Genomic DNA, 27,889 nt, shown 5'->3' with positions numbered 1-27,889 from the left:
TCTGTCAGTAAATACTGCAGACACCGTCCTCATCCTCTGGCCATTAGCAGAGACTCCGGCTGAGTTGGATATAATGGGGGTCTATGTAACCTGCCGGCCGTATAGCCGTACATGCTGTACCGGCTGCATAGAAAAACATGTGGTTCTGCACCTTTGTTTTACACAGAGAATATGCTGATAACTCCTCCGCACAATCCAGGAGGGTATATACAACGTGCGACCAAACAGTGCAATGTATATAGTACAAGCATATCTATAAGTGCACTTCTGCACTAGTGGGGTTAGCACCACAGGTGCTGCTTAACGCCTGTTGCAGCGATTGTGTGACTATCAGAATGCCAGGGTCTTCCACACTTGTCTCTGTATCGTACAGAAACTGACACTAATGGCTGCCGGCGTCCTTGTAGAGAAGGAAGCCGTGGGCGTGCCTGAGAAAGTGCGGGAATCCGGTTTCACAGTGCACACAGTGAGAGGGGTGGAGTATGCAAAACATACTCCAGCTCTCAGCGCTGCTGTGCTATGCAGCGTCACGCCCCTACCCTGACTGTCAGGCCTGTGGGCGGTAACGAAGGGAGACTAGGCCCAGAAGCCGGGGACTCTAGTTAATAAGCGCGGCCGGCATATCAGTGCTGGCCGGCGCGGAAGTCCCCGGCGCACCACAAATCCCAGCGGCGCCTTAAATAAAAATGGCAGCGGCGGTTAGCGCAGTAGTCACCCAATACACTAACACACCCAGCAACGCTGTGGTGTGCGATGGCACTAGTGCGGACAGCGCCGCTGTCCCTGGCGCACTAACACACCCAGCAGTGCTGCCGTGTGTCTGCGCGGTCCCCACAGGGACACAGAGTACCTCCATGTAGCAGGGCCATGTCCCTGAAGATACTCCGCTCCATGTCCAGCAGATACCAGGGGCTGTGGATGGAGCACGGTCTCAGTGCCTGGAGACCGATAGAATCCCACTTCACCCAGAGCCCTGTAAAAAGGGATGGGGAAGGAAGCAGCATGTGGGCTCCAGCCTCCGTACCCGCAATGGGTACCTCAACCTTAACAAACACCTCCGACATGAAGTGGGGTGAGAAGGGAGCATGCTGGGAGCCCTGTATGGGCCCTCTTTTCTTCCATCCGACATAGTCAGCAGCTGCTGCTGACTAAACAGTGGAGCTATGCGTGGATGTGTTGCCTCCTTCGCACAAAGCACAAAACTGGTGAGCCAGTGATCCCACTGGGGGTGTATAGCCAGAAGGGGAGGGGCCTTACACTTTTAAGTGTAATACTTTGTGTGGCCTCCGGAGGCAATAGCTATACACCCAATTGTCTGGGTCTCCCAATTAGGAGCGAAAAAGAAATATTTCTAAAGATCCTTTATGACATGCTAATGAGTGCAGGGAGTAGTCACAAGGGTGTTCGTTCCTGCGCTCATTCCACCCTCTTAGCATGTTAGCCCACCTCTGTCAGCATGCTAACATGCTATTCAATGCCCATTGCCTCGCGTCATCAGCGGTGATTCTTGTACTTGTGTCCGCTGCCACTGCTTCAGAAAGCCAGGCTTGGGGGTCAGTGCGCATGATTTGAAGTCCCTGGAACTTTGGGTGTACTTTTTTTTTGTTTTTATATAAAATATATTTTTGGTATTTTTTTATTTTACATTTCGCAGTTTGTTTATTTTTTTACTTCGTCCCTATATGGGACTTAAACTTTTCTTAGTCTGATCAATGTATAACGCATTGCTGTGCACCAGAATAGCAATGTATTATCCTATTAGAGTCAGGCTGCAGATCGCCTGTCAAACCCTGCTGCAGGCTGGGTCTCACAGGTCACCATACATAACAGACCAAGAGGTCATCATGTCACCTCTGGCTGCCATGAGAAGCCTCAGCTTCCCTGTGATTGTGTCACGGGGGAGCAAGAGAAGGAGCTCCCTACTTCTCTCTAAGGCTATGTTCACATTTCCGTTGTTTTGCATCAGTCACCTGCGTTGCTTGACGCTTGTGACTGATGCGTTGTACAATGGGTGACAAGAATGGTCATGAGAAAGCGGATTCCGTTGGTGAAATGCTTTCAGTATAAAAATGAGAGAGAGAGCTATTCGCTCTCAAAAGCCGGCCGCCGGCTATTGTGAACGATCAGCTGATCTCCCGGCACACGGCTTTTATGAGAGCGATCGTTCACAGAAGCCGGCCAATCGTTCACAGAAGCCGGCCAATCGTTCACAGAAGCCGGCCAATCAGCTGATCGTTCACAGAAGCCGGCCGCCAGGCGATCAGCTGATCGTTCGGCCGCTGAGAGAGACAGACAGATATTGATTTGAATGATTAAACACAAGATCTGAGCATGCGCAGTGAAAACAAAAGGATTCTGCTGCTCAAAAAACGTTACATGCTGCGTTCCTGCCGCCCGACGGTCAGTTGTTCCACGACTGATCAATCGGGCGGCGGATGCAACGCAAGTGCATCAGTCGCAATCTGCCGCTCATAAAAGTCTATGGAAACAACGGAATCCGCTAAACAGATTGCAATGTTTATCAGAGTGGCAGATTGTGACTGATCCTAAACAACGGAAATGTGAACATAGAAGTTAGGCTATGTGCTGCGATCGCTATTGATAGCAGCACATAGATTGCAAAGGGTTAACATTATCAGGACCTGATCCAATCAGGTCTTGATGAAGTCTGCAGGCAGAATTAGCGTTCTGCACCGGAAACCGGGTGATGGCAGCATGCAGAGGGTAGCAATCCCCTCCTGACCGCCGATCATAATTAAACATCAGTGCTGCACAAAGCCCAGCAGAAGCGGACATATTTACCGTCGGCGGACTCTAAACGGTTAAATTTACACCCATGGGAGAGACCTGTCAAAACAGCTTGAGTAGCAAGCGGAAAATCCGACTGGGAGCTATGGTCCCTAGCTGGATCTTAAAATTATATTTTCTCGGAAACTCTGTCCCGTTACAATTTATTGTTCTCGAAAACCAACAACTGCTCTGTGTCATTTATTGTACTCCACCATTCAAACGTTGGTGTCTAGCTAGAGAATCAAATTGTGATTTGCCTCAATTGCTGTAAACTGGTTAATTAGGGGTACTTTGCACGTTGCGACATCGCTAGCCGATTGTAGCGATGCTGAGCGCGATAGTCCCCGCCCCAGATGCGATATCTTGTGATAACTGCCGTAGTGAACATTATCGCTACGACAGCTTCACACGCACTTACCTGCCCTGCGACGTCGCTTTAACCGGCGACCCGCCTCCTTCCTAAGATGGGTCGTGCGGTGTCACAGTGACGTTACACGGTAGGCGGCCAATAGAAGCGGAGGGGCGGAGATGAGCGGAACAAACATCCTGCCCACCTCCTTCCTTCCGCATTGCCGGTGGAGGCAGGTAAGGTGATGTTCCTCACTCCTGCGGCTTCATACACATTGATGTGTGCTGCCGCAGGAACGAGGAACATCGTAACGACATTATGGAAATGACCGACGCTACACAGATCGCCGATTTACAATGTTGCGACATAGTTACTGGCGCCGGATGTGTGTCACTTTTGATTTGACCCCGACGATATCGCAGTAGCGATGTCGCAGCGTGCGAAGTTCCCCTACCCCTTACTGTGTCTAGCTGACAACTATGGTAAATCCACTGCCATCTTCCAAGTAAAATATCACATATGTATACTTTAGGATTTTGCTGCTTATGCAATTTCAAGTCAAATTAATACTAACCGATTTTGAAAGGTGCTGGGACCCGTGGGGACGCACTGCACCCTCCATTTACCGCTCTGATCTGAATAGATCACATATTTAATCTGTTTATCCAGACTGGTTTCCTTTTCAACCTGAAATAAGTGCTCCTTCCAAGGGCATCCACCCTGGGCCAAAACCACCACTTCTCCACTGTCATCCACCTGCAAAAAAGACATAATCATTACTGCACATTACTGTCCCGAGAAGCAAAGTGAAGCGCATGCTACGGCGCAGCAATCGTCTCATGTCAGCCTCAGAAAATTACAACACTCATGGCTACTAGACCTGGAATCGCTGTCTGATGGCTTCTTCCACTAAAGCACGAGCGGGCAGCCAAGATCGGTGGTAAAAATCCAAACGTGACACAAACTCTGTTCCCGCAAGGTCCATAGCCTTTCTAAATCCGATCTACAAAAGTAAATATATTTCTGAGTTGCAAATAATAAAAACACATTACAAATTGCATAAAAGTGGAATTATATAAAGGGAAGCCTGAAATTAAATACTTATACAAGCCATGCATAAAACATTCCCAGCTACAATATCAAAAACCTACCATGACCTACACTGATCCTCATTATGCTCCGTAACTGAGCGCATCTAACCTGCCCGTTACGAGTACCAAGCACTACATGCTCTCTCATCACTAATAAGGGCCTTTACTAATGCGTTCCAGTAAGTGTTTTATTTAACTCCAACAAGTGAGCCCACCTACACATTGATATGGGTGAAAAAATTACTATGGACTATACGAGGAAAGCAGAAAAAATGTAATGTCACTGGAAGACCATGGAAAGGAAGTTACTATGATATGACATAATGATGAGCATCATTATATGTATCATTCTTTTACTAGAAAGAGGGAAGATTCCAGCAAAGGATCCACATCCAGGGGTGTATATAGGTTTATAAAACGAAAAAAAAAAAATGGAAATTTTGAATAAAAGTTATTAAAAGTCCCGTTATTCCAAGGCTGGAGAAGGTAGGAGCTACTGCATATAAAATAAGGAATATGAAAAAAGAGAATTTTGTTTACTTACCGTAAATTCTTTTTCTTATAGTTCCGACATGGGAGACCCAGACCATGGGTGTATAGCTTCTGCCTCCGGAGGACACACAAAGTACTACACTCAAACGTGTAGCTCCTCCCTCCGGGCTATATACACCCCCTGGATGACAATCTAACCAGTTCAGTGCAAAAGCTGAAGGAGGACATCCACCCATAAGTAGAGATAGAGTAAAACTCGGAATAACCGGAACCTCTGTCTACAACAACAGCCGGTGAAACACACGGAACAAGAACTGCCAACAGGCAACAGGGAGGGTGCTGGGTCTCCCATGTCGGAACTATAAGAAAAAGAATTTACGGTAAGTAAACAAAATTCTCTTTTTCTTCATCGTTCCTTATGGGAGACCCAGACCATGGGACGTCTCAAAGCAGTCCATGGGTGGGAAATAAATAAAACTGAGAAGTAGGCAAAACCTAACTTCACAAATGGGCGACAGCCGCCTGAAGGATGCGTCTGCCCAAGCTCGCATCTGCCGAAGCATGAGCATGCACTTGGAGTGCTTCGAAAAGGTGTGCAGACTAGACCAAGTGGCAGCCTGACAAACCTGCTGAGCCATAGCCTGGTGCCTGAAAGCCCAGGAGGCACCGACAGCTCTGGTCGAGTGCGCCTTGATCCCCGGCGGGGGAGGCACTTGAGAACATTGGTAGGCATCGGAGATGGCCGACCTAATCCAACGAGCTAGGCTCGGTTTAGAAGCCGAGAAACCCTTGCGCTGACCCGTGGTTAGCACAAAAAGAGAGGTGCACTGCCTAAGAGCAGCGGTGCGTGACACATAGATTCGGAGCGCCCGCACCAAATCCAAGGTATGCAACGCCTTCTCAAAGCGATGCACAGGGGCCGAACAAAGGGAAGGCAATGAAATGTCCTGGTTAAGGTGGAAAGAAGACACCACCTTAGGGAGAAAGTCCGGAGTCGGACGGAGAACCACCTTGTCTTGGTGAAACACTAAAAAAGGTGACTCCGAAGAGAGCGCAGCCAAATCAGAGACTCTCCTGAGAGAAGTTATGGCCACCAGAAAAACCACTTTCTGTGACAGTCTAAACAAAGGAACCTCCCTAAGAGGCTCAAAGGGGGGTTTCTGAAAGGCCGTGAGGACCAGATTAAGATCCCAGGGATCCAAAGGCCGCCGGTAAGGAGGAATGATGTGAGATGCGCCCTGTATGAAGGTGCGCACCTGAGCCAGTCGGGCGATACGCCGCTGGAATAATACCGACAGAGCCGACACCTGTCCCTTGAGGGAATTGACGGATAGTCCTAGCTGCAGACCGGACTGTAGAAAGGACAGGATGGTCGGCAAAGAGAACGGCCAAGGAGCATGGCCGGAAGAGCGACACCAGGACAGGAAAATCTTCCAAGTCCTGTGGTAAATCTTGGCCGAGGAAGACTTCCGAGCCTGAGTCATAGTGGAGATGACTTCGGGAGGAATGCCGGAAGCCATCAAGATCCAGGACTCAAGAGCCACGCCGTCAATCTGAGAGCCGCAGAATTCTGGCGGAAAAACGGACCTTGAGAGAGAAGGTCTGGGCGGTCCGGGAGATGCCACGGCATTTCTACGGACAGACGGAGCAGGTCTGGGTACCAAGCTCGCCTGGGCCAGTCCGGAGCAATGATTATGACCCGACGGCCCTCCATTCTGATCTTGCGCAGAACCCTGGGCAAGAGAGCTAGAGGGGGAAACACGTAGGCCAGACGGAACTGGGACCAATCTTGAACCAGCGCGTCCGCTGCGAAGGCCTGAGGATCGTGGGAGCGAGCCACGTAAACCGGGACCTTGTTGTTGTGCCGGGATGCCATTAGATCCACTACCGGAGTGCCCCACTTGCGGCAGATTGACCGGAACACTGCCGGATGCAGGGCCCACTCGCCGCTGTCCACGGTTTGACGGCTGAGATAATTGGCCTCCCAGTTTTCATACGCCTGGGATGTGAACTGCGGATATGGTGGATTTGGAGTCCTCCGTCCACTGAAGGATTCGTTGAACCTCCAACATCGCCAGGCGGCTGCGAGTCCCGCCCTGGTGATTGATGTAGGCAACAGCTGTCGCGTTGTCCGACTGGACTCGAATGTGCTTGCCCGCCAACAGGTGGTGAAAGGCTACGAGAGCTAGAAGAACAGCCCTGATTTCCAGCACATTGATCGAGAGGGCTGATTCGGACGGAGTCCAAGTGCCCTGTGCTCGGTGGTGGAGAAATACTGCTCCCCAGCCGGAGAGGCTGGCATCCGTGGTGAGGATCACCCAGGACGGAGTCAGGAAGGAGCGTCCCTGTGACAGAGAGAGGGGCCGAAGCCACCACTGAAGAGAGCTCCTGGTCTGTGGCGACAGAGCCACTAGCCTGTGCAAGGAAGAGGTCCGCTTGTCCCAACAGCGGAGAATGTCCAGCTGCAGAGGACGCAGATGGAACTGGGCAAAGGGAACCGCTTCCATTGACGCCACCATCTGACCCAGCACCTGCATGAGGTACCTGATGGAATGACGGTGGGGCTTCAACAGAGAGCGCACCGCCAGATGAAGGGACTGCGGTTTGACTAGGGGCAGCTTCACAAGTGCCGGCAGAGTCTCGAATTGCATCCCTAGGTACGCAAGTTCCTGGGTCGGGGTCAGAGTGGACTTGGGCAGATTGACAAGCCACCCGAATTGAACAAGCGTGGCGAGAGTGAGCGAGACACTCCGCTGACAGTCTGCACTGGATGAGGCCTTGACTAGAAGGTCGTCCAGGTAGGGGATTACTGCCAACCCCTGGAGATGCAGGACCGCAACCACTGCTGCCATGACCTTGGTGAAAACACGAGGGGCCGTGGCTAACCCGAAGGGGAGAGCCACGAATTGTAAATGTTCCTCTCCGACTGCAAAGCGTAGCCAACGCTGGTATGAAACCGCAATAGGCACATACAGATAAGCATCTCTGATGTCGATGGATGCTAGAAAATCTCCTTGAGTCATTGAGGCAATGACCGATCTCAGATTCCATGCGAAAGCGCTGCACCTGAACATGCTTGTTGAGAAGCTTGAGATCCAGGATGGGCCGGAAGGAACCGTCCTTCTTGGGGACTAGGAAGAGATTTGAGTAGAAACCTCTGAACCGTTCCCGGGCGGGAACCGGAACAATTACTCCGTTGGCCTGCAAGGATGCCACGGCCTGTGAGAAGGCGGTGGCTTTGGAGCAGGGGGAGTGGACAGAAAAAATCTGTTTGGCGGGCTGGAAGAAAATTCTATCCTGTAGCCATGGGAGATGATATCCCGCACCCACTGGTCGGAGACGTGTTGAAACCACACGTCGCCAAAGTGGGAGAGCCTGCCACCGACCAAGGACGTTGCTGGCGCAGCCAGATAGTCAAGAGGAGGCTGCCTTAGTGGCAGCGGCTCCTCCGTTCTTCTGAGGACGCGGCTTCGCACGCCAGTTGGGTTTTCGATCCTTGGCTGAGTTAGTGGACGAAGCTGAGGGCTTAGAGGATGACCAGTTAGAGGAACGAAAGGAACGAAACCTCGACTGGTTCCTGTCCTGGACAGGTTTCCTGGTTTTAGTTTGTGGCAAGGAAGTACTCTTCCCGCCAGTAGCTTCCTTAATAATTTCATCCAGCTGTTCACCGAACAGCCGGGACCCAGCAAAGGGGAGCCCAGCAAGGTACTTCTTAGAAGAAGCGTCTGCTTTCCACTCTCGAAGCCACAAGATTCTGCGGATCGCGAGGGAATTAGCGGAAGCCACCGCCGTGCGGTGAGAAGCCTCCAGAATGGCAGACATGGCGTAGGATGAAAAAGCCGAAGCCTGGGAAGTTAAGGCCACCATCTCGGGTATAGAGTCCCTGGCGAGGGAATGTATCTCCGCCAGAGAGGCAGAGACTGCCTTAAGAGCCCACACTGCTGCAAATGACGGGGAGAACGAGGCTCCTGCCGCCTCATATACAGATTTGGCCAGAAGGTCAACCTGGCGGTCAGTGGGATCCTTAAGAGAGGTGCCATCGGCCACAGATACAACTGTCCGTGCTGAGATTCTAGACACCGGAGGGTCTACCTTTGGAGAGTGAGCACACTCCTTAACCACTTCTGGTGGAAAGGGAAAACGGTCATCAGAACTACGCTTTGGAAAGCGTTTGTCAGGACAGGCCCTGGGCTTGGTAACAGTGGCCTGAAAACTGGAGTGGTTAAAAAACATACTCCTTGCTCTCTTAGGTGAGGTAAACTGGTGTATTTCTACCAGAGAGGCTTGTTCCTCTGACATTGGTGGATTGAGGTTCAGGACGGAGTTAATGGATGCAATCAAGTCACTAACATCCGCATCACCCTCAGATAAGTTAATGGGGTACATAGAGGTAGCGTCTGAGCCCACAGTAAAAGTATCCTCCTCGCCCTGCACCTCAGCTCGTGAATCAGAGCCGTGGGACGAGGAAGGAGAAGGGTCCCTGCGTCTCCGTTTAGGAAGACGGGGTCCTAAAACATGCTCTGAGAGCTCTGCAGAGCTCGGAGCAGCAGAGGCGCCCTGAGAAGGGGGCTGATGCATGGTCAGCAGAGTCCGGGACAGCTGTCCCATGGAGTCGGCAAAAGACTGGGAGATAGCTCTGGAAAAAGATGCTACCCAAACCGGGGGTTCAGCCAACGGGGCCGGAGCAGCCGGGAGGACCCCTGAAGAGGCTCCAGGCTGAGGCACCACCATGTTAGAGCAGGCAACACAATGTCGATATGTGCTCGGTTCAGGCAGAATGAGCTGACATGCAGTGCATATAGAATACAGCTTAGCAGACTTGCTCCTAGTGACAGACATGCTGCTGAGGTGGAGGCTCTGCAGTAAAGAATACACTCCTATAGAATGACCCCCTGAGAGTGTATAATAAAGCCCACAACCAGAGGTTGTGGCTTACCAGACCGGTTTTTGTGTGCCCTCTGGATTCCACAGCTCGGACCCCCAGTAGATGCAGAAGTTGCAGCAGCCAGCGCCGATCAGTGTGTGAACGCTGATAAAATGGCGCCGGAGTGAGGAGGGGGGCGGGGTTTAGCCCAAGAGCGGGAATCCGGAGGGCCAAGGAGAGATACAGGGGAGGGGAACATCTCCTCAGAGAGGAGTGTCCTCCCCTCTGCTGAACGGCCGGTGGGCGGCGCCGCACTGTTCCCCTGCAAGACTGACATGCAGGGGGACTGAAACCGAAACTAGGCCGCAACTGAAGCCGGGGCCTAGATTTTGACATGCGGCCGACGAGCAGGCACCCTCGGCGCGGTTCTCAGGAAAAACCCAGAGAACCGGCCGGAATTTACAGCAAAGTCAAAAGACACACTCTCCCCTTAATAAATGTACCCGGGACCCCTGAAAAACGTCTCAATACTTAGCTTTTGAGACGCAGGGCCAGGTCCCTGGGGGGGGGGGGGTTAAACGCTCCGTCCGGCAGGATCCTGACAGGGCTGTGGATGGAGACCGGTCTCCTGCAAAGCAGAGAGGACCGTGATGGCTCCCACTTCAAGCCAGAGCCTCAGAGGATGGTGAAGGAGCGCGGCATGTGAAGGCTCCAGCCTTGTAAGTCAACCTTAACAGCACCGCCGACACAGTGGGGCGAGAAGGGACATGCCGGGAGTCCAGATTGGACCCGCTTTTCTTCCATATCTTTAAAATCAAAAATCTTAAAAATTAAAAATCAGAGAATGCATGTGTGCGTGTGACCTCCTGAAACACAAAGCATTGAACTGGTTAGATTGTCATCCAGGGGGTGTATATAGCCCGGAGGGAGGAGCTACACGTTTGAGTGTAGTACTTTGTGTGTCCTCCGGAGGCAGAAGCTATACACCCATGGTCTGGGTGTCCCATAAGGAACGATGAAGAAAGATTCCTGTGAATGATCCACATCCAGGGGTGTAGGTATGTGCACATATATGCATAATATTATAAAATATAATAAAATTATAAAATATATATGTGAGGTAAATCCGGAGATATGACGATAAATCATGATATTCAAGTTATGTCAGGAAGCCCTCTCCTGGTGTCACCCCCCCTTTCCTTCACACAACTTGTTTAGCAACCCATCCCATGGCCATCTCCTGTGATATGGAAATTAGGTGATGTGGGAACAAAGGACACAGGATGACTCCCTGCCGTCACCCTGTAACAAGAGTTGTATCTCATTATAAGGCTCTGGAACTAGCCAGACAGAACGACTCCAGTAAAAAATGGTTCATATCTCGCAAGCCATATTTCCGATAAATACGGCAACCATAAAAATGGTGTTTTCGCATGCGGACGATGCTGGCACACCTTTTTTATGGGAGCGGGAGCTTGGGAAATACCCCAGGCGTGATATCAGCCAATGTGGAACTAGTAGACAAGTCATGAAACCTCTCATTCTGTAGCTAAATTCATAACTGTCACAATGAGAGCATTGGCGTCCGCCTACGACGCTCCCAGGCCAAGTTATGGCCATATTCCATGTTGTGGATTTTGTCCATAACTCCAGCCAGGGGTGGAGCAGTGCTCCCTCTGAGGTCACGAAGGTAGGAGGGGACCTGGATTTGTCCAGGTTGATAACCCTACTTCGGCCATTTTCCAGTGTTCTTTCGCTGGGGGTCACGTGCAGGAAACATCTGTGGGAGTTCCTGGAAACCTGGTCTACAGCGCCCCCCTGTGGCCAGACGCACAAGGTAACTGATTGAATTGCATACCTGTTTGTAAACCATGCTTTATCTGTAACTGTACTCTGACATATGTATATTCTGTAGATTCCCTATTGTATATATTGTAGTTTCTAGTGTGCTTTAGGCTGATTAAATTATATAATTAATCTTGGGCTGTTCTGTTATCTCGATCTTGAATCCCACGTCTGTGTGTTCGGCTAATAGTTACCGTGAAGCGGTTGGTGGCAGCGAGTTGTGCCAAGGATTATTGTGGGGAGGCCAGTGAGATTCAGGGAGGTTTTATATATTCCGCCCGCGGAGGTCGGGGGAATATATACCCTACTCTCACCGGGGACCCTTCAATAATCGGCATAAGTAGTATAGCGGCCTCCTTGCTTATTGTCGGGCAATTCCATAATTGGCCTGACTATAAGAGGGGCGCTAGAGAGCGCGTCACGTGCTCTGTCTGTCGGTCGGGAGGTATAAAGGAGGGGTGACCCCCACTTGTTACCCCCCGATTGTGACGTACTGGTAGCCAGCGCGGGGGATTTCTGAGTGACCCCCCGGTGGTTTGTGACAATATATAAAACATTTTTTTTTTCCAAAATTCAATTAAAAGTCCCTCTGTGCAATAAAGCTGGCAATACATCTGATGCAGTCCCTTAAAACTATGCGTTTCGACTATTCGACTTTCTCTATCGCTTTCATTGGGGGACACAGGACCATGGGTGTATGCTGCTGTGACTAGGAGGCTGACACTAGACATAAAAAAAGTTAGCTCCTCCCCTGGCAGTGTACACCCTGAGCCGGAGGCGGATCTATGCCAGTTTTTTGCTTAGTGTCGTAGGAGGCTGATGTGGGCCCATATCTCTGTGGGCCAACCTCAGCCTAGGCTATTCCTTTTTTCCGTTTTTTTCTTGCTATACAGCGCCGCTCAGCCTTCTCATCTTTTTACATTTTTTGTCTCTTCTGCAGGGCTTTAGGCCCTGCATCAGAGAGAAACCTCGCCTGCTCTTTCCCTACGGGGTGTCGTCCCCAGGGTTCCTTGAGGATCGAGACACCAGCCCTTATCCCCCTCCGGCCCCACGGTACCACTCCAGGGGCTGCTTGGGGTCCCACACGTTTATTTTTTATGGGCTCACTCCCCGTCGACCCCTATGGTACCGTCCCAAGGGGTGTTTCGGGTGGATACGGCGAGGACGCTCTTCACCGGGATCAGGATCGCAAGCGCAGGAGCGCCCACAGCACCAGGCCTCCCCCAGTGTTCTTCCCTGATTCACTGGGCCCAGGCAGAGGATCTGACACTGCAGCACAGGAGCGCTCTGCAGCCTCCCCCACAGCCCCCTAGCAGCCCTCCCCTGGCGCTTGCCAGCAGCAGCCTGCACTCATCGGGGGCCGCAGCATCCAGGATGGGACCCGTGGATCTGGGCGCCGCGCATGGACGCAGGTAAGATCTGCTGTGCTCCCGGCGGCCGCCGCTCACTAATTTAGTCCCCGGCTTGGGCCTACCTCGGGCCGGAGCGCTCCACCCCCTGTTTGCGCGCGCTTTTCCGGCCACGCCCCCCCTTCTGCCCAGGGACAGCTTCCCAGCATCCCCTACGTGACAGGCCCCAGGGGGGAGGATCACAGCTGCAGCGCAGGAGCGCTCTGCATCTCCAGGCCTCCACAGTGTTCACTGCTTCCCTGAACCCAGGCAGGGGATCGTGATCACACAGTTCTCCCCAGGCAACTCTCCGGCAGGCAGGATGGGGCCGAGGATCACAGCGACACCGGCAGAACGCAGGTAAGACTGCTCTGCGCGCAGCGCTGCGCTCCCGGGGGCCGCGCACTACTCTAGTCCCCTGCTTTGGCATAGTCCTCCATCTCACCGCTTGCGCGCGCGTTTTTTCCCAAGCAGACCCCTACAGTTCCTGCCCGGTCCCAAAACCAGCCAGCCCCCCTACTATATAATAAAAAAAAAAAAAGATGAAGGGCTGCGTTTTTTTTCTTCAGCAATGCTGTCCCCGCAGTTTCTGAGACCTCTGCTGACCTGGGTGGGACACAGCACCTGGGTGAGGGCTGCTCTTGCTTAGGAACAGACTATAGCTTCCTTCCCCTTTTTTATTATTTTTCTTAATTTTTTCACTCTTTTCTCCTGTCTCCCCCCTAGCGTCACTAGTGTTTTTTTTCCTAAGCGCCATGGCTAACGCTAGTCTCCCCATACAGACCGGGCCCCTTTATAGCCTTTTTGAGGCTTGCACAGCCTGCTAGGTAAATTTCTCCCAAGCCAGGCTTCGCACCCCCCGCTCAGCTTGCGCCACAAACCACCCTGTCACCGCCAGCACCCGACCTCCGCTGCGCTCCCTTAACCAGAGGGGTAGACCCCCTATCCCAGTCTGTGGGCTCTCTCCCAAGGGCGTCTATGACTATCGCGCAGGACGTTGCAGTCGCTCCCTACGCCCGGCCATGCTCCCCCGGTCCAGCTGGCTCTGGGCAACAGTCTGTCTGATCCAGACCCTACTGCTGGAGCGCAGAAGGGGACCTGCGGGGTCTCCTCTCAAGTCCTCCTGGACATCTCTATCACCTCCAGACTCCAAGTGCTCCTCGGCTCCAAGACCGGCCGACCCCGTTTCAGGAGAAGAGTCGGATGCAGCCTCGATGCTGAGTCCAGATCAGAGGGCGGATGTCAGAGGTAGGGTGGATAGTCCGGTCAAAGCGGTAAGTCGTACGCTAAAGCTGCAGACGGACTCTGTGGCTACCCAGTGCTTGCATGTCTCATTCAAAACAGGTTAAGCGGGCACACAGGCAATTCGGTGACCATCCAGAATTTGCGGAAATTCTATACAAGCACAGACGACAACCGGTCAAGATATCCAACAATGGTAAGTCGTTTGATTTACTTTTTCCCCTTCCCTGAGGCTCTCGGGAAGAAATGGGCAGGCTCGCCTAGGGTCGCCCTTCTGTGTTTTTTTTTTTCCGTCTGTCATCTTCCAATACTCTCTCTCCTGCACTGAGCATCGCTCCGAATCGCCACGGATCAAGACACCGAGAGAGTGGCCCGTTCAGTTTGTCTTCAGACGGCAGGCACGGTACTCCTACTGTCTTCACCGCCATCTGGCTGGCAGCATCCATGATGTCCTGGGCCGCTACCTCCACAACGGTCTTCGTGCGGGATCGAGCAATCTGGAGTTCTCGTCACGACTACACAGATCGCTCTGGCGGGTGAGTACATACTCATCGCATATCTGTCAGCAGCCTACTGCGCAGTGCAAGCGGCTGGCAGCACGGGGGCCATCTGTCGGGCGATCTGGCTCAGAACCTGGTATGCGGACGCGGCTTCTAGGATATCACTTACAACCCCCCCTTTACAGGAAGTCGTCTGTTTGGGGACTGGCTGGATCAGATATCGACGAGATCACAGGAGCTTCGATTCCACACACACAAGAAAACCAGACCTCTGCAGAGGAACAGGAAGTTCCTGTCCTTTTATACATGCTTTTTCTGGCGTTTCTCAGCCACGCCAGCCATCAAAGACGACGTCCGGTTCACAGTGCCACCCCGCTGATGACTCTTGGTCGTTGCGCGCGGGCGCAGACCAGGTGGAGGGGGAGGCGCATGTCTCTTCTCATTCACGTCTGGCGGACTTGGATCACGGACGCCTGGGTCAGAGAGATACTGGACTCAGGGTACATAAAAGGAGTTTTCAGCAAGTCCATCGTCGGACATACAGGTCGCACCTAACTTGACAACAGCACAGATCCTTCTGCGTCTCGCAATAGCAGACGATCATTTTTGGTGTTTCCGCACCTGGGCACGTTGTTGATCAGGGTTCTTTGATTGTCTCCTAGGTGTTCAGGTCACCATTAATATCCTGTCCCGACTCGGCTAGCTCATCAAGCGGAAGAATCCCTCTCTGACTCCGGCCAGCAGGATTACCTGTCTAGGCATGGAGTTCGATACCATCCAAGGATGCGTGTCCTTACAAAGAGACCGCCAGATCCTCAGTCACTCCAAGCCGGAGAGTCCTCAGTCGGATGGGGGCAGAAATAGAGGCGGTTCAGTTTGCCGCTTCCGCCTTTGTCTCCTTCAGCTGACTTGGCAGAACAGATGGGACAATTCTCTATTTACCTTGAATCGCAGGATCCAATTGACTCCGGGAACCCGCCGCTCGTTTTTATGGTGAGCCAGCGGCCCTCATCGGTCCAGTGAAATGTCTTTCATACCAGTACACTGGCAGGCAGTCACCACCGATACCAGTCTTCTGACTGGAGAGCGGTGTTCCGAAACATACGGCTCACGGTCGGTAGTCCTCCCAGGAGAGCAGTCTGCCTATCAATTTTTTTTTTAGGGATCAGAGTTTTTTCTCCGAGCCCTACAGATTTTTTTTCAGCCTTGCATACAAGAATCGCCATCCAGAATCCAGTCGGACATCACCTGGGCGGAACAAGGAGCGTCACGGAGGTGACATAGGTGAAGAAGATCTTACAGTGGGCATAGCTTCACCACTCCAGATTTTGCCCGCAATCATTTTTCCCCGCCGCAGATAATTCGGCAGCAGACTATATCAGCAAGGTCTGGCGGCAGGCGAATGATCCCTCAACAGAGAGGCTTTCGAATGGATCTGCCTCAGATGAGATATTCCGAATGTGGACCTGATGGCTTCTCGATTCAACAATCAAGTCAAGGGAGTCCTCAAGCAACTCAGAGCAGAGGGCATACCAGTGACTCTCATTGCCTGCGTTAACCCAGGCAAGCGTTGTTCGCAGAGCTCACGCAGCTCATCAGACACCCCAGGGTGGCTTCCAGATCGTCTGAACTTCCGGTCGCAAAGTCCTCTTTTCCATCAATATTCAGGGGTTCTCAATTTGACCGCATGGCTGTGGAACCATGGCTACTAGCCCAGGCAGGCTTTATCCCACAGGTGTTACAGACCATGGTCAGAACTCAGAAGCCTCAGTCTTCAAACATCTACTACCGCACCAGATAGATCTGCTTTCAAGAGTGTGAGGTCAAAGTCAACTCATCTCCACTGGATCTGTCACTCCCAGTGTTACTGGCCTTCCTACAGTCAGGCTTGCAGGCGGGTCTCTCGCCAGCAACCTTCAAAGGGCAGATGTCGGCTCTATCTGGCTTTTCTAGAGAAATCATGCATTTCGGCCGAAAGTCAGGACGTTCATTCAAAGAGTCCTCCATCTGGCACCGCTAGGTCGTTCCCCGCTAGAACCATGGAACCTCCAGCTGGCTCTAGGGTCTCTTTAATTAGCCCCGTTCGATCCGCAATCTCTCGCCTATCCGGGAAGGTGGCTTTGTTTAGGGCAGTCACTTCAATCAAAGGAAGGTCTGTTCTGTCAGCCCTCTCATGCGGGTCACTTTTTTTCTTGTGTTTTTCACCAAGACGAAATTGTTCGGCACCAGTCTCAGTTTTTTTTCCTACCGGATGTAGTATCTGAATGAGATGATGGCGGCGCCATCCTTCGTGCCAGCCTCCATTCGTTCCTTGGAGAGGTCACGGCTTACACCGGATCTAGAGCGAGCTCGGAGGAGTTACGTTTCGAGATCCGCGCCCTTCTGCATCTTGGACGGCCTAATCGTCCGGTCTACTGGACTCAGGAAAGGCATGCCGGCGCCCAAGGCTACCATGGCAAGTTGGATCAGGCCGACCATATCAGAGGTCTGCAGGAATAGAGCCAGGTTTACTCCGAGGGGTGTAAAAGCCTTTCCACCTGTGCAATTGGGGCGTCTAGGACAATCAGATACCACGCGTCAGCCAAACAAGTCTACAGAGCTGCCGCGTAGTCAAGCTTTTCATACCTTTTCCAGGGTTTCCTGGATACAGCAAGTGGCTGTCACACAATATGATAAGCCGGTATATTTTTGCAACGAGCATTCCTACAGAGTTTGGATATGTTTTTGAATCTGCAGGATTACTCCTGTACCCACCCAGGGACTGCTTTTGGACGTCCCATGGTCCTGTGTCCCCCAATGAAAGCGATAGAGAAAGAAGGATTTTTGTGTACTCACCGTAAAATCTCTTTCTCTGAGTCTTCATTGGGGGACACAGCACCCACCCTGCTTGTGTTTTTTTGTTAAATATTACCTGCCTGTTGCCTCAGTGGCCATATTCCCAGGCCACAGCACCCACCCTATTTGGATATTGGGTTGCTCTTTGTTGCCGGATGTTACTGGTTCCTTGTGGAAACACGTTCTTCCGTACCCGGCGTATTTATTATTTTTATATGTATATTTATATACAGTATAGGTTTAGATAAGATACTGTGTGTTTCTTGTTATTACCTTGAATAGTTATGGTTGTTCAGTTTTCTCCTACTACTGCTTGTACACTAAACTGGCATAGATCCGCCTCCGGCTCAGGGTGTACACTGCTAGGGAGGAGCTAACTTTTTTTATGTCTACTTAGTGTCAGCCTCCTAGTCACAGCAGCATACACCCATGGTCCTGTGTCCCCCAATGAAGACTCAGAGAAAGATTTTACGGTGAATACACAAAAATCCTTCTATTTACGCCTTCTTCATGGTCTGGACTAAGATCATGAAGAAGACGTAAATAGCTTTTCACAACATATATTTCAACACCACAGATATTCCACACAGATTTAACTAAATTTGCCAAGTAATGTGCTCCGTCTGACTCTTTCCCTGTCTGTCTCTATTTCTCTGTCTCTATTGCTGTCTCCTCCTTCCCTGACCGTCTGCCTCTTTCACCGTCTGCCTCTTTCACCGTCTGCCTCTTTCACCGTCTGCCTCTTTCACCGTCTGCCTCTCCGACATCTTATTACCTCACATATAAGCTTCTTATACTATGAATGTCTTTTGTTCCTATAGCAACCAATCACAGCTCCTACTAATAACCTGTAGTTCCAGGCTCCATTTACTTTAATGGAGGCATGTTTTTTGGAGAATAACTGTAAAGCGCGGGGTTAAATTTTCCTGTCAAAACATAGTCTACAACGTTCCCTGGGTCACATGAGGCATCTGTGCAAATTTTCGCGATTGTAAATGCGACATTGCGGATACACTTTTCGTTTCACTTTTTCCCCATTATGTAGATAGGGGCAAAATTGATTGGCAAATTGGAACGCGCGGGGTTAAAATTCCGCCTCACAACATAGCCTATGATGCTCTCGGGGTCCAGACGTGTGAGTGTGCAAGTTTTGTGGCTCTAACTGTGACGGTGCAGATGCCAATCCCGGACACGGACACACACCTGGATGTGGATCCTTCGCGGGAATCTTTTCCCATTACTTATTCTATATGCGGTAGCTCCTACCTTCTCCGGCCTTGGAATAACATTATCCCCACTACAAGACTGGTGAGCTGACTGTTTCTTGTACTAGGGCATAATGTGCATTATCCGACTATAGTGGCATTACTGTTTGCATGGTTCCCAAACTGTGACACCTCTATGCACATTATCCTGTGAATTATTATGAGCATCATCTCCCTTCTTCTGACTGTGATCCCAGTGGGGGCTATTGTGTAATATTGCATTCACTTTGGATACATTGAAAGAAACATATCCACTACAGGAGGTCCTTATGCTTACAGCATTAGCTTTTCAGTTTACCAGGGTAACCCCATATAATGATCCCCGTGACTGAGTTATTACTTCTGTGTCCTGATCAAGTTCATTCCAGCGCGGGTTCAGGTGTCCCACTCGGGAGCTCAGGGTGGTGGTAATGTTGTATCTCTGCTCCCCATCAAACTGCGATATCCCATTGTCTATTGCATCGATTTCTTCAACAAAATTCTCATACATCTGGAAAACAGAAATGTCCTAAATTTACACAACAAATCCACACCTTGGCTTCTTTAACAAAAAGGTGTTTTAAGGTGGTGTCACACATAGCAGTGACGACAACGACGTCGCTGCTAAGTCACCATTTTCTGTGACGTAGCAGCGACGTCCTGTCGCTGTGTGTGACATCCAGCAATGACCTGGTCCCTGCTGTGAGGTCGCCGGTCATTGCTGAATGTCCTGCTTCATTTTTTGGACGTTTCTCTCCCGCTGTGAAGCACACATCGCTGTGTGTAACAGCGAGAGAGCGACGAACTGAAGCGAGCAGGGAGCCGGCGCCTGGCAGCCTGAGGTAAGCTGTAACCACGGTAACCATCGGGTAAACCAAGAAGCCCTTTCCTTGATTACCCGATATTTACCTTAGTTACTAGCGTCCGCCGCTCTCACGCTGCCAGTGCTGGCTCCCTGCTCACGTAGCTGGAGTACACATCGGGTAATTAACCCGATTTGTACTCTGGCTAGAAGTGCAGGGAACAGGGAGCCGGCACTGGCAGCGTGAAAGCGGCGGACGCTAGTAACTAAGGTAAATATCGGGTAACCAAGAGAAGTGCTTTCCTTGGTTACCCGATATTTACCTTAGTTACGCTTCCACGCGTCGCTGCTGGCTGGGGGCTGGTCACTGGTCGCTGGTGAGATCTGCCTGATGGCAGCTCACCAGCGACCATGTAACGACGCAGCAGCGATCCTGATAAGGTCAGATCGCTGGTCGTGATCGCTGCTGCGTCGCTATGTGTGACACCACCTTTAAGCTGGTCAAAGCCATTAGAGCAATGTTGGATGAACTTGCAGATTTGAGGGATTGGATCACTATTTAATGTGTACGAGGGACTCCCAACTTTATGAAAGATTATGAGGGAGATAAAGATCGGGCATGGTCAGAGAAACGGATCAGGTCCATTATGGTCTCCAAGACAGCAGCATTTACATACCAAATTTCCTTCCTAGCCAGCCCTGTATAACATCATTCTTTAGTTTAGCTTTAGTTCCCCTGACTAGTCGAAAATCATGTTATTACGCCCACAGAGGCATGCTAACACAGAACGAGGGCCAACTAGTCAGGGGAACTAAAGCCCCTGCGACTAGTCAACGGCCTAATTTGAATAAGTAAAAATGATTAATTAATGCTTCTTGAAAGTTTTATTTTAGAGAATGATGTTATACAGGGATGGTTAGGAAGGGAATTTAGACATGCAAGTGTAAATGCTGTTGGCTTGGAGGCCAATGTGACCTGACAGGTTCCCTTTAAAGTTAAAGGGGGTTTCTCTCATGTTATCAAAATGGATAATACTTGTAAAAACGTGCACTTTACCCCTTAGTTTATATATTTTCTGTTGTCAAGAATGGGAGGGATTTTTATTTCTATAGTTTATGAGAAGCGGCCAATTTCCCAAGTAAAAAGCATGATCTTTGCTATACAGCTGGCAAGCGCTGCTCTGAAATGGATAAGCTCGCAGGATCCGTCCATACAGTGCTCCGAGGCTACAAAGGCAAAGCCGCGTCTGCTAGCAGAATCAGAGACAGCAGTTAGAGCCAGAGGTTCAACGGTCAGCCATCAGGAGCGCTCCAGAAGACCTCTGTAATGCTCAATTCTTTTGTTCACAGGGAAGATAAGTGTCACCAGAGCGTGTGACTGCAGCTTACTCCATTACTGTGCGTGTGTATGTGTGAGATGATAAAAAGAACTTTTAGCCGACCAAGCATTCGGCCAACAGCCATCTGTGTGTGACCACCTTGTAGATTTCTGGGAAGCCCCTGTATTTGATAAAGTCCACCACTACAGTTTAGGCTCCTTTCAGTCATCTGTGTTTCAGGTACACGTGAAGTCAGTTTTTAACACGGATGCCACACGTACCCATATTATTCTCTGGAGTTACACACATGTCCATGTTTTCACACGGACCGTGTGAGCCTCCTCGTGTACCTGTATGCGCACACGGAGACGTGTCCATTTTTTTTCTCTGGCAGCACAGGTGTCACACGGATCGCACACTGATGTAATATATGTGACACGTACCAGAGGAAACACAGGTCTTTGAAATAAAAAGATTTTCTATATTCACCTGTATCCAGCGCTGCTGTCTCCGGCTCTGCGGTCTCATGCTTTTGACCCCCGCTCATTATATTCATTGATTATTCACTGTACCTCGGACCTGGAAGAATCGCTGGGGAAAGCATCATCAGGGACAGGTGAGTATTCAGCAAGCAGTGTGTGTGCAGTGATGTCCACGAGGTCATCAGAGTTCCCAATGAACTCTGATGAACCCGTGAAACTCCAATGACCTCCAGGATGTCACTGAACACAAACTGCTTGCTCAACACTCACCTGTCACCGGCGATGCTTTCCCTGGCGATGCTCCGGCTTCCAGGTCCGAGATACAGTAAATAATCAATGAATATAATGAGCGGGGGTCAGAAGCAGGAGGCAGCAGAGCCGAAGAAAACCGTGCTGGATACAGATAAATATAGAAAATCTTTTTATTTCAAAGAAGTTTCTATTAACCACTTTTAATGCACCCATGCCTTTAGAGATAAGAAAATAAATTTGAGTGAATTTAAACTTTACAAAAATCTACAAACGTCAAAATGCGAAATTCTTTATAATTCGCTTCTGCGCTGGCCGTCATTTTTGTAAGCCGTAAAAGATAATACGAATGTAAAAAAAATTCCTTATACTTACCCCTCCGGGTCACCTGTCTGGTCTTTGCCGCATCTTCAGATCCCCACGGCTCGTGCTGAAATTCACAGGACTCTCACACCAAGTCAAAATATCTGGCTTTGATGATGACCTTGGAGGGGTCATGTGCGTGCAAGGTCACAGCATCATGCCGTCACTGCGTGCACATGTGCAAAACCCATATCTGGTATTGGTCCTAGCCCAGAAATTTCAGGGCGAGGGGCCACAATAGTGAGGAATGGAGGGGATGGAAAGGTGAGCAATAAAAGGAAACCCGTCAGGTGCAATATGCACCCAGAACCATGAGCAGTTCTAGATACATGTTGCTAATCCTTGTATACACTAGCATAGATAAAGGGATCTTTAGAAAAAGTATTTCTAAAGATCTTTTATCTTATACTAATGAGCGCAGGGACTAGTCCCAAGGGCATTATATCCCCTGATTAGTCCGCCCTCTTAGTATGTTAGCATGCTCACAGGGGCATACTAACATGCTGTTCAATTCAGCATCACCAGCGTTGATGCGCATACCAGTGTTCGCTGTGACCACTCTTCTGTATGCCGGGCACTTCCGGTCATGCGCAGTAGACCTCTCTGAAACCAGGACGTGTACACCCGGCTTCATACTGCGCATGACCAGAAGTGCCCAGCATTCAGAAGCGCTGTCACAGCGAACACAGGTACGCGCGGCACCCCTGGTGATGCTGCATTGAATGGCACATTAGTACGCCCCTGTTTGCGTACTAACATGCTAAGAGAGCAGACTGGTCGGGGGATATAACGCCCTTGGGACTAGTCCCTACGCTCATTAGCATATGATAAAAGATCTTTAGAAATGTTTTTCTAAAGATCTCTTTATCTATGCGAGTGTATAAGTATACAGGGACAGTTGGGCAGGAATTAGCAATATACACCCAGAACTGCCCGTGGTTCTGGTACATATTGGACCTGACAAGTTCCATTTAAGCAGAGTATATGTTTTACTTTATTCTTTACATATTACATTTATTATGCTCTGGGGCCTTAATAGACCACAAAGCTTAATAAGAGACATTTAAAGGTCAGAAAATAATTTCTCCACAAATCAAATCTCTCAGGAGAAAATAAAGCAACAACAGGTAAATTTGAAGTCTGCCTGACCCGCTCATCTCTAATAGTCGTGTTTTATAGTAATTGTATTGTAATTGATAGAACCGATTCGCTGCCCACGTACACTGGTGATTAAAATGATCGATGCAGCTAGGAAACACACAAAAATCAACTTTTAACATTTTTCTCACTTGCCTTGTCATATAGAATGGGTATAATTGGGTCTTCCTCATCCGTTCCTAGAAGTGTGGCTAGTATCTGTGCCCCAAAGTGAGCATATACCAGGCCTGCGCTGCTCAGCTTGGTGACCCATGGCTTGTCAGGATATAAGCTGTTCATGGTTTCGCAGAAAGATCTGCAACATTTCAATGAATGAAGTAAAAAAAAAAAAAAATATGGCAGAATAAAACATAAAACACAGAGACGTAGTTTTACCTCTGATGGTGATCATAACGATTCCGGGAAGGATCATACTCGCCACCTACATCGACGACAACATCACACTGGGCTAAAATTTGAGGGTCCCGGGTTCTGACAATTTCTGCTTCCTAAAGAAATATATATATATATATATATCTATATATAAATTGGGACGCTTACAGGAAAAGCAAGATGTAATGTTAGGTCACTCTGGACAATCCCTTTTCAAATGCAGTGAGAACGCCCTTGAAAAATAAACTCACCTCCTGAACTGTGGCTTACATCACATTGTTACACTCCTTGAATCCTGCAGCCAATTATGGTTGCTATTGGCTGCTGCCCTCTCACTTCCCTAGGACAAACATTGGACAAGCGGAAGAAGCGAGAGTGCAGCAGCCCAACAATGACCGCTGATTGTTATGCCCGGTGAGGGAGTCCTGCCATCACTGAAATGGTACAGAGTTGTGATGAGTGAACACTACCATGCTTGGGTAATCATAACCAACAGTTAAAGGGAACCAATCACCAGGATTTTCCTATATAACCTAAAGCCAGTGCTATACTGGCACTATCAGGCTGATTCTCTACATACCTGTAGTTGTCCGTTTGGATGTTTAGGTTTTGAAACCCAAGAAAGTAAAGTTTATAAAATCATCAGCTTCTTGAGTGACAGCAGCTGAGGATCAGATAATATTGGGGGGTGGGTGGTTTCATAGTTATCCCCCTCCCCGTTAGAATTAGCATAAGTATTATACATTCGACCTAGCAGGAATTGTGTGAGGTCATACCCATGTGAGCAGAAGGGGCGGGGCCTCAGCCAACAAAGCTTATACCAGCTGGTCACATGGGTATGATCTCAGCAGAGGTCCCGATAGGTCAATTGTATAATATTTATGCTAATTCTAAGGCTATGTGCCCATGTTGCGTTCTATTACGCAGCGTGTAAGTCACTGCATGTGTGTCTCAGCCGAAAAGCTGCGTTCTGAGATGCATTGTAACTGCAGAATTCCTGCGTTCTGGATGCTTGCTCTGCCATGGGAAAAGCATCCAGAACGCACATTTTTGACAGTGCGGTCCTACTCGGCTCTGCTGAATCCACATAGACTTGCAGCAGAGCTGAGTGGGACCGGACTGTCAAAAAGAGCATGGCTGGCTGCGAGAGAGCCGCGCGATCAGAATGAACTCGGATGAACTTCGCCCGACTTCATTGTGATCGCGCGGCTCTGTGTGCGCGCCACGGCTTGATTTGCAATCACAGGTGAAAGACTCACCGGTGACCACAAATCTCCTGAGTGACTGAAGTGAGCCACGCGATCACCGGTGCCATCACTCAGGTTACCCGCGGCTAGCTCGAGTCCTCCACCTGAGACCTGTGGCCGCGGGTAACCTGAGTGACGTCTCCGCTGACAGTGCGACTCACTTCAGTTGCTGCGTGGAGCTGACCGGAGTGGCGGTATTCTTCGGCCACTCCTGTCAGCTTCATGTAGCAGAGCTCGATGCGTCGTGGGACCTCATGAGGATTACGCCGGACCTGGATGGGTGTTTGGGGATATTAATAAAGTGGTGAAAGAGGGGTTTTTTTGTCTTTTATTAAAAATAAAAGGATTTTTTTTGGGTGTGTGTGTTTATATACTTTCACTTACAGGTTAATCATTGGGGGTGTCTCAGACGCCTGGAATGATTAACGTAGGACTTAGTGGCAGCCATGGGCTGCTGCTATTAACTCCTTATTACCCAGATTGCCACCTCACCAGCGCAGTTCTGGAGAGCCGGGTAGAGTCCCAGGACTGTCGCATCTAATCGATGCGGCAATTCCGGGCGGCTGTGGGCTGATATTTTTAAGCTGGGGCTCCCCATCCTGAGAATACCAGCTTTCAGCCCTGTAGCTTTATCTTGGCTGGTATCAAAATTGGGGAAGAACGCACGCCGGTTTTTTTTAATTATTTATTTTACTGCACTACATAGACCCGCCCTCCGGCGACTGTGATTGGTTGCAGTGAGACAGCTGTCACTCAGCGTGGGGGCGCGTCTGACTGCAACCAATCATGGGTGCCGGTGGGCGGGTAAAGCAGGGAATAAGAGATTGAATAATGAGCAGCCGGCATTTTCAAAAGCTGGAGAAGCCGCCGCAGTGTGATAGCCGTGCAGCGCCGGTGTTCGGTCAGTGATCGGTGAGTATGAGAGGTAGGAGAGGGATAGACCGACCGGGAGACAGAGAGAGACCGACCGACCGGGAGACAGAGAGAGAGACCGACATTGCAACCACAATGCACAAAAGAAGTGACATGTTGCTTTTTAGATCGCAGCGTTTTGGTAGCATGCAAATCGCTGCATTCTAAAACACAACGTGCGCATGGATTATGCACAATCTTCATAGATTGTGCTGGGGACGCAGGACGCATGCAGTTACGCTGCAGTGCAATACGCATCGTAACTACACGCAAATACGCAACATGGGGACAAAGCCTTACAGGGGGATGGGATATCTATGAATACCCCCCAAATAGTACCTGATCCTCAGGTGCTGTGACTCTGCCGATTTTATAAACTTTACTTTCTTGAATATTAAAACCTAAACATCTGAGCTGACCGTGACCACTACGGGCATGTAGAGAATCCGCCTGATAGTGCCGGTATAGCACTGGCTTTAGGTTATATACGAAAATCCTGGTGATTGGTTCACTTCAATGCTCAGATGGGGGTGACTCAAGTACCCGAGTATAATGGAAGTCAATGGGGAACTCAAAGATTTCTCTGGGAAATCATCAGGAAAAATGTTCGAGTTCCCCGTTGACTTCCATTATACTCGCGTGCCCGAGTTGCCCCCATCTAAGCATTAATTGCAGGTTTTGAGCAGCTGAGCGTGGTAGTGCTCAATCACCACTACTGCTGGGCCCAGTATATGGCGTTTTTCTGATCCAACTAGTAGACAACCACTTTAACTACCACAGTATATAGTGAAAACTACAGTCTCCTATAGGAGAACAACGATAGCAGTGGTGGTGGGCCTGCTGATGCCTCCAATTGTCATGGCAACCCAACCGCTGCTATGTATGCCAGAATCGTCATGGGGTGAAATCACTGTGCGGTCAGTTAATGACAGCAGCTTTTAAGGGGTTAAATAGTAATCGGAGAAAGCTCCGGTCGCTGCTATAATGGTGGGTGCCTGGTGTAGGACACAGCCAGGACCGCGGGCTGATACAAAGCTTCAAACACCGCCACGGTCACCGTATATGTACGGCGGGTGTGTACGGAGGGAGTCTGACAGGCGGTTGGTCTCCACTATAGGACAATCTGCACATCCCATATAGGTCTCCCATGCCACAAATGCTCTTTGCTCATAAAGTGTAGGGGAAGTGCGCCAGGGGCAGGGTCCATAACTGTGGGGTGGTCAGATGGCGCACAGTATGGTAATGACAATGTGGGCATCACTGGGGCTGCACTGTACAATGGGGGCCACACCAAGACTGTCTGCCCTAATCACACTGTTCACTTCAATAAACTTTATTTACAAGTCCCGGGTGAGCACACGCGGCGCCCACGTCCTATACACCGTCTTACTCTATAGGGCTCCAGCGTCCGCAGCAGGTAGCACGCCAGCGCTTCGTCGCAGTGGAAGGTGCCGTTGTGGGTGCCAATTCTCGGCGCCATGAGTCGTTCCTCCCGCCGGGGCCGCTTTGGGTCTTCAGGCATCAAGAGTGGAGTGAATCTGCCTGCAGTGATGGAGAAGCTGGCGCGGCAGAGCAGATGGACGGTGCGGGACTGCAGGGCCCGCCACACCATGTGGAACCAAATAGACCTGGAGGCGGAAAGGAAAAAAGTGCGGACTTGGCACTTCCGGGAGCCGATTCTACCATTGCTAGTGAGGGTGTTGCCCACAGTAGCGCTCAGTGAGTGTAGGGGAAGCAGGTACATGGTGGTGGGAGCTGGCTGCTGTCCTGATATCACAGCGCCCAATTATCCAGTATCCGGGGTGCTGTTTACACTTAGTACCTTACATAATCTGTAATATTGTATCCCTCACCGTATGGCTGGATCCATTGTACCTATACTATGTATGTATCCCTCACCGTATGGCTGGATCCATTGTACCTATACTATGTATGTATCCCTCACCGTATGGCTGGATCCATTGTACCTATACTATGTATGTATCCCTCACCGTATGGCTGGATCCATTGTACCTATACTATGTATGTATCCCTCACCGTATGGCTGCATCCATTGTACCTATACTATGTATGTATCCCTCACCGTATGGCTGCATCCATTGTACCTATACTATGTATGTATCCCTCAGTGTATGGCTGGATCCATTGTACCTATACTATGTATGTATCCCTCACCGTATGGCTGGATCCATTGTACCTATACTATGTATGTATCCCTCACCGTATGGCTGGATCCATTGTCCCTATACTATGTATGTATCCCTCACCGTATGGCTGGATCCATTGTACCTATACTATGTATGTATCCCTCACCGTATGGCTGGATCCATTGTACCTATACTATG

At 50.1% G+C, this 27,889-nt stretch overlaps 1 protein-coding gene across 1 annotated transcript in view; it reads right to left on the bottom strand.

Moving 5' to 3' along the window:
• MYG1 (MYG1 exonuclease) overlaps positions 1-27,170 on the bottom strand; it is a 34,385-nt gene extending 7,215 nt beyond the window's left edge. Inside the window, exons 1-6 of the mRNA XM_075334534.1 lie at positions 26,935-27,170; positions 23,389-23,501; positions 23,149-23,308; positions 19,002-19,151; positions 4,020-4,142; positions 3,714-3,895 (exon numbers count right to left, since the gene is read on the bottom strand). Coding sequence (XP_075190649.1) covers positions 3,714-3,895; positions 4,020-4,142; positions 19,002-19,151; positions 23,149-23,308; positions 23,389-23,501; positions 26,935-27,156 — 950 coding nt within the window. The 5' untranslated portion in view covers positions 27,157-27,170. The remainder of the gene's footprint in view (positions 1-3,713; positions 3,896-4,019; positions 4,143-19,001; positions 19,152-23,148; positions 23,309-23,388; positions 23,502-26,934) is intronic.
• Positions 27,171-27,889: the final 719 nt, after the last annotated feature.

The sequence above is a fragment of the Anomaloglossus baeobatrachus genome, chromosome 2, assembly GCF_048569485.1.
Source record: "Anomaloglossus baeobatrachus isolate aAnoBae1 chromosome 2, aAnoBae1.hap1, whole genome shotgun sequence".
Classification (NCBI taxonomy): domain Eukaryota; kingdom Metazoa; phylum Chordata; class Amphibia; order Anura; family Aromobatidae; genus Anomaloglossus; species Anomaloglossus baeobatrachus.
Note: the sequence above shows the minus strand (reverse complement) of the source record. Positions and strands in the feature narration are given on the sequence as shown.